Source organism: Gekko japonicus, unplaced genomic scaffold (assembly GCF_001447785.1).
Source record: "Gekko japonicus isolate JY-2015 unplaced genomic scaffold, Gekko_japonicus_V1.1 scaffold4040, whole genome shotgun sequence".
NCBI classification, from domain to species: domain Eukaryota; kingdom Metazoa; phylum Chordata; class Lepidosauria; order Squamata; family Gekkonidae; genus Gekko; species Gekko japonicus.
In genome coordinates this window covers 59,415-65,330 of record NW_015174969.1, presented here as the reverse complement: position 1 = coordinate 65,330, position 5,916 = coordinate 59,415, and the positions used below count along the sequence as shown (strand labels likewise).

Genomic DNA, 5,916 nt, shown 5'->3' with positions numbered 1-5,916 from the left:
CATGGAGAGAGGGGCCAGGCTCCACTCCAGTCCATTCTCTTTCCTGAAGAAACCAACTCCCAACAGGAGTTGACATCCACAACCGGCAGGTGCCCAGAGAGAGAGAGACAGAGAGAGAGAGACCCTCAAGGGGGAGTAAGGGACGTACCTGAGCCAAGATCTTGTAAAGAGGCTCCAGAATGAATTCCACAAAGCTGCGCTGGGAACTGCTGGTTGGGGCCTTCTTCGTGAACTTCCTCCTGGGGGGGGGGGAGAGAGCCAAAAAAGGCACAAAGCTGTGTGTAGGTGGGTTATCCGACTATATCAGGATGCTCACGAATTCCGATCCAAGGATTACAAGTTCCACTAAGTGGGGAGCAGCACCCCCCCCCTCTCAAACATGAGGCCTAGAAAATTGGGAAGTCTGAAAAAACATACAGGGTCCTGCAGATACCCCAGGTGACCAATGGAGAGCCCTGGGTGGACAACCACCGATGGTGGTTGGCAGTATACAGTTGCACCTGTCTGTATTTTTTGGGGAATTTTGTTTATTTACATTATTTATAATCTGCCTTTCTTCCGTGGATTCAAGGCGAATTACACAGAGGGGGGACATTCGATAAACAATGCAATAGGATTAGGGTTGTAGAACCAACCAGAAGCCTAAAAACAGAACTAAAGTGAATCAGAAGTATTCACTCTCTTCATGACTCTCTTGATGGTTTATCCTCAGCAGCTTGGGGTTGAGAAGCCCTTTAACCATCCCGTGTGGCTTGGCTCGGCTCACCACCAGCACCTGGCACCAGCCCCATTTCCTTAATAAGCACCCTTCTGCAGTGCATCTGCCCTCTGTATGGGGCACAGCTTGGTTCATGGGCACGTCTGTGGTACGTGGGGGTGGGGCTGAGGTCGTGGAGAGTGGTTCTGCCTCGGAGTCTGGGGGTGTTCAACACGACCTCTGCTCACAGTCTGTACAACTTTAACAGAAAGCAACGTAAAAGCCTACATACAGAGCAAGGAGAGAAGTCTCTTGGCTTCTTCTCAATCTCCTACCGCTCAGTGCGGGTAACTGACATCCTCAAAGCGACATTTGCTCGGATTATGAGGGCCTAAGAAAAGCTGCAATGGAAAAGGCCTAGAGAGCAAGGAGACCGCCAAAGAGAGACACTCCTTACGTCTTTGGGCTGAAGTAGATGTCTCCCCAAAGCCTCTTCGCAAATTCCTGGTAATTGATGTCTCCTGCAAAACACAAAAAGAGAAAAAGACCTGAGCTGTGCAGGGCCCCCCCCCCCCCCCGGTGGCGTGGAGCTTCCATCTCTGGTCTTGAAGCAAGTAGCGTATCCCGAGAACCAGGTGGACAGCTCTCCATTTAACTAGGCATTGCTTTGCGACAGTGTTCACTTACTTATTTCACTGACTTGGTTTATACCCTGCCCCTCTCCCCAACAGGGACTCAGAGCGGCTTACGTGGTTTTCCTCCCCTCCCTTAGGCTAGGCTGAGAGTGTGCAACGGGCCCAAGGCCGCCCAGCAGGCCTCCGCGGCAGAGCAGGGATTCGAACCCGGGTCTCTCCGTGCTCCCAATCTGACAATCCAACCGCTATACCCACACTGGCTCTCAGTCCCCTTCCGTTTGACCTTAGCCTGCCAAAGTTGGACCTGTCCTGAATATTCTAACGTTGCAAGCAGGACAGGACACTGCAGGTTCCTTTGGTTTGAGGACGAGGAGGACATCCTGTCACGCTTGGGAGTCTCTCTTCCCACTGTCCCAGGAAGGAGACTGCTCTTTCCTGACCTGACAGGGAGTGGAGTGCCCACCCTCCCCAGTTTGGAGGCTTCCACATCTTCCGAAGAGCCTTCCCCCATCCCGACCTCTCGAAACAGCTTGGTTACGAGAACGTTTGAGGACGAGGAGGACATCCTGTCACGCTCGGGAGTCTCCCTTCCCACTGTCCCAGGAAGCAGGAAGGAGACTGCTCTTTCCTGACCTGACAGGGAGTGGAGTGCCCTCCCTCCCCAGTTTGGAGGCTTCTACAACTCCCGAAGAGCCTTCCTTCCCCCATCCCGACCTCTTGAAACGACTTGGTTATGAGAACAGAACTTAAACCTTAACAGGAATAAGCAATCCCGTAAGAAACAGACGGGGTCAAACAGTAATACAAACGAGCAACAATTTTCACAAACTAATGCTCTGTTTGGCAGATGGTTCTCCCACCGCTGGAGCCATTAATCCAAAAAAGTGTGGGTGGGTCTAGACCAGATGTGTCAAGCCACCGGCCCACCGGCCAGAACAGGCCCACCGAGAACTTTAATCCAGCCCGTGGCTCTCTTCTCCCTCACTCTCCATCCCCTCCTGGGCACGAGCTGCTGCTGAGTGCACAGAGCAGAGGGCGGGGCTGCCGAACTTCCCAGCGTGCTCAGCCTCGTCTCCGCCCACTTCTCCTCCTGGCGGAAGCTCCTCCAAGCCCAGGCATCTTGCCGACCCCGCGATCCGGCAAACTGGTGGGCTCCTTGGATGTCTGCCCAGTCTGCACGGCTCCCCGGCTCTTCCTTTGACTGCGTTCCTCTCTGCCTCCCAGCCACTGCTCCTGGCCTCCATCGTCCTCCTCACAGGTAGGGGCCACAGGGTGTTGCTCTGTGCCACGGCAGCCCCAACTGCTGCCGTTGCTGGGTCTCTCTCCATCGGGGGTGGAGGCGCCCCCTGTGAGGCTGCACTGCCAAATCCCACTATTCCCCCACCTTTCCATTTTAGGCAGGCATCTTTTAAGGGTGTGGGGAGGGGAGGGTTTGGGACCAACCACAGTTAAAACATAGAGTCCTAAAAACTCAAGGAACTCCAGTTCTGCAGAGAAATATTAATCGTAACACATAACCCACCAAGCTGTGGGGCACCACTGCAGAGCAAGTGCTGAAAAGGACAACCAAAATTAGGCATGTACTAAAAGGAATGACGGGATTGCCCATTGGAAACAATGGGAGATGCCCGAAGGGCCACTGGAGATAATGGGAGCCAGGAATGTCAATTGACTTGCATGGGCTCCATTGAGATACACCGCAGCACCAAAAAAAAGTTGCAAAGAAAATGCAAAATGGATTTTCCATTAAGGTCTCTGGGCCCAGCCAGATTACTCTGGGGCTGGAATGACAGCCTCCAGAGCGGAATGACCGTCCCTAGCAATAGAATCTGTGCTCTGGGATTGGAATGACACGGCGCAGAGTGGAATGTCAGCTGCTGGGAGTAACAGAAGCATATTGAGAATTGAATGATCTCTCATTCCATTCCCAGAATGCTCCCAGAATGGAGTCTATTTGCCTATGGACATTTTTGGTGGTGCCCAGATGTCATTATTTATCTTGGGGGAATTGAATGATCTCTCATTCCATTCCCAGAATGCTCCCAGAATGGAGTGTATTTGCCTATGGACATTTTTGGTGGTGCCCAGATGTCATTATTTACCTTGGGGGGGAAAAAGGTAAAGGTTTCCCTTGCTCGAAAGCCAGTCGAATTCGACTCTAGGGTTGCAGTGCTCATCTCCGTTTCCAAGCCGAAGAGCCAGAGCTGTCCGAAGACGTTTCCGTGGTCATGTGGCCGGCATGACTAAACGCCAAGGCGCACGGAATGCTGTTCCCTTCCCACCGAAGTGGTACCTATTTTTCTACTTGCAATGTCTTGCTTTCGAACTGCTTGGTTGGCAGGAGCTGGGGCCAGAGACGGGAGCTCACTCCGTCATGTGGCACACTCGGGTCTTGAACTGCTGAACTACCGACCTTCCACAGCCTGCAGTTCAGCGTCTTAACCACTTGAGCCACCGCAGCTCCCATTTATCTTGGAACATGCTCCCTAAAGATATTATACATGAGATTTTAAATTGTAACAAGCAGGATTCAGAAGTGGTCGTTCTACAATGGATCAGTGCTTGATCCTGTGCCATTTGGTGGAGAAATATACAGCTAGACCACATGGGGCTCTGTTTGTAGCCTTTGTGGATTATAGGAGGGTGTTCGACAGGGATGGGGGTACGTGACAGACTGACACACATGCAATGAGGTTTCTGAGAAGGACAGCAAGGGAAAGTCCACACAACAGCAAGGGCACAGTGGTTCAGTGAAAGGCTTTCAAGAGAACAGAAATGGCTTGACGGACAGAGAGAGGGTGGACACTCTGGACCAGGGACCAATGCGGCCGGGGTGGGGGCACTGGAAACCACCTAAGGCAAGTCCCACTCTCTCAGCTCTCCCCCCTCTGCTTGTAAAGTGGGTGGTTGGCGCAAGGACTATTTGACAGGCTCTGAATGACATGCCATAGAAATACTAGCCAGCGATTTTCGGATATAGGAGAAACTTGAACCTGGGACTTCCTAGGTGGCAGCTCAGGCCTCGCCACTCGGCTGTGCTAGCTTTTTTGTGCTGAAGGGATGAGAGAAGAGATTGGATTTATACCCGGCCCTTCCCCCAAGGGACTCTCAGAGCGGCTCACAAACTCCTTTCCCTTCCCCTCCCCACCACAGACACCCTGTGAGGTAAAAGAAGAAGAGGAGATTGGATTTATACCCGGCCCTTCACTACCCAAGGGCCTCTCAGAGCGGCTCACAAACTCCTTTCCCTTCCCCTCCCCACAACAGACACCCTGTGAGGTAGGTGGGACTGAGAGAGCTCTGACAGAAACTGATCTTTTTCAAGGACAGCTGTGCCAGAATTATGACTTGCCCAAGGTCATCCAGCAGGTGCAAGTGGCAGAGTGGGGACTCAAACCCGGTTCTCCCAGATTAGAGTCCGCGCACTTAACCACTACACCAAACTGGAGCAAAGCGGAGGAGGAGAAGCAGACAGAAAAAGAGGAAAGAAATGTTAGGAGTAGGAAACGGAAGAGCTTCACAAGCAAGGAGGGAAAGCACAAAATAATTCAGCGCATGGCTCTTGCATGCTACCAGGCATGCTTATTCAGATGGCAAACTTGCTCAACTCTGTCAAAGCAGTCTACTTCGGAAGCCTCCTCTGCCTGTGCTGAGCTTTTCAGAGAAGTGAACAGATTGCCTTCCAAAAGCAGCCAGCCAAGAGTTACTTTAAAAAGATGCCTGTGCAAAGGAAGGGCAAGACCTTCCTCGCAACCTTCAGCACAGACACAGCTGCGCCTCTTCCCCGTGAGAACAGGCCTTGCACGGAGAGGCAGACAGATTCAGTAAACGGCACCGCTCCTTTAGAAGCTGAGCACGATGGAGCGTGCAGCAGAGAATCTGCTTTCTGAAAAGCCACCCCCTTTTGCTTTTTAAGTTCTCCAGGAGTCAAGTTTCCAGAAGCCTCAAGACCTTGTGCGGGCCCTGGGTGCCTTCACTCGGCAGGGAGGTAAAGTTCCTCTGTCCATGTGCAAAGGGACTTATTCCCCTTGTCACAGGGCTGAGTCCTGGCATGAACAACAAGCCTTCATCAAATTAAGACTGTTCTCTGAATATGTTCAATCCTGATCTGTCGGCATCTGGAGGGTTCGCTGCGAAAATAGGACATCAGACCAGACATCTCACCCAGGATGAGCACTGCAAGGTTGTTGCAAAGAAAAATACGACAGGTTGCCACCTTCTGTCACATTTTTACCTCCCTCTCCCTTCTAAGGAGCACAGGGCAGCAACAGGCCCATAATTTTGGCGGTCTGCAAGGAAGGGAGGACCAATGCATTCCAGGGAGCTCTGGGTCGTGTAACACGTTTCTCTGTGCTCTGCACAGAATGGCCTCCTGCCAGCAAGGGATGGGCAACTGTACCTGCAAGCACTGTGCAAACGTTTGTTTATAACGGAGATGATCCAAGGCGACGTGCAGGGACACTGCTGGGGTGGGAGCTGACGTGGCAGCCCTAGCCATTAGCCATGAATATATGCATACGTGTGCACATGCATGCACAGATTTATTTATTTTATTTATTGAGATTTTTACCCCGCCCTCCCCGC

General features: G+C 52.1%; 1 protein-coding gene across 1 annotated transcript in view; it reads right to left on the bottom strand.

Moving 5' to 3' along the window:
* EFTUD2 (elongation factor Tu GTP binding domain containing 2) overlaps positions 1 to 5,916 on the bottom strand; it is a 60,077-nt gene that overhangs the window by 28,957 nt on the left and 25,204 nt on the right. Inside the window, exons 11-13 of the mRNA XM_015425152.1 lie at positions 2,318 to 2,451; positions 1,155 to 1,218; positions 149 to 239 (exon numbers count right to left, since the gene is read on the bottom strand). Of these exons, the coding sequence (XP_015280638.1) occupies positions 149 to 239; positions 1,155 to 1,218; positions 2,318 to 2,451 (289 nt within the window). The remainder of the gene's footprint in view (positions 1 to 148; positions 240 to 1,154; positions 1,219 to 2,317; positions 2,452 to 5,916) is intronic.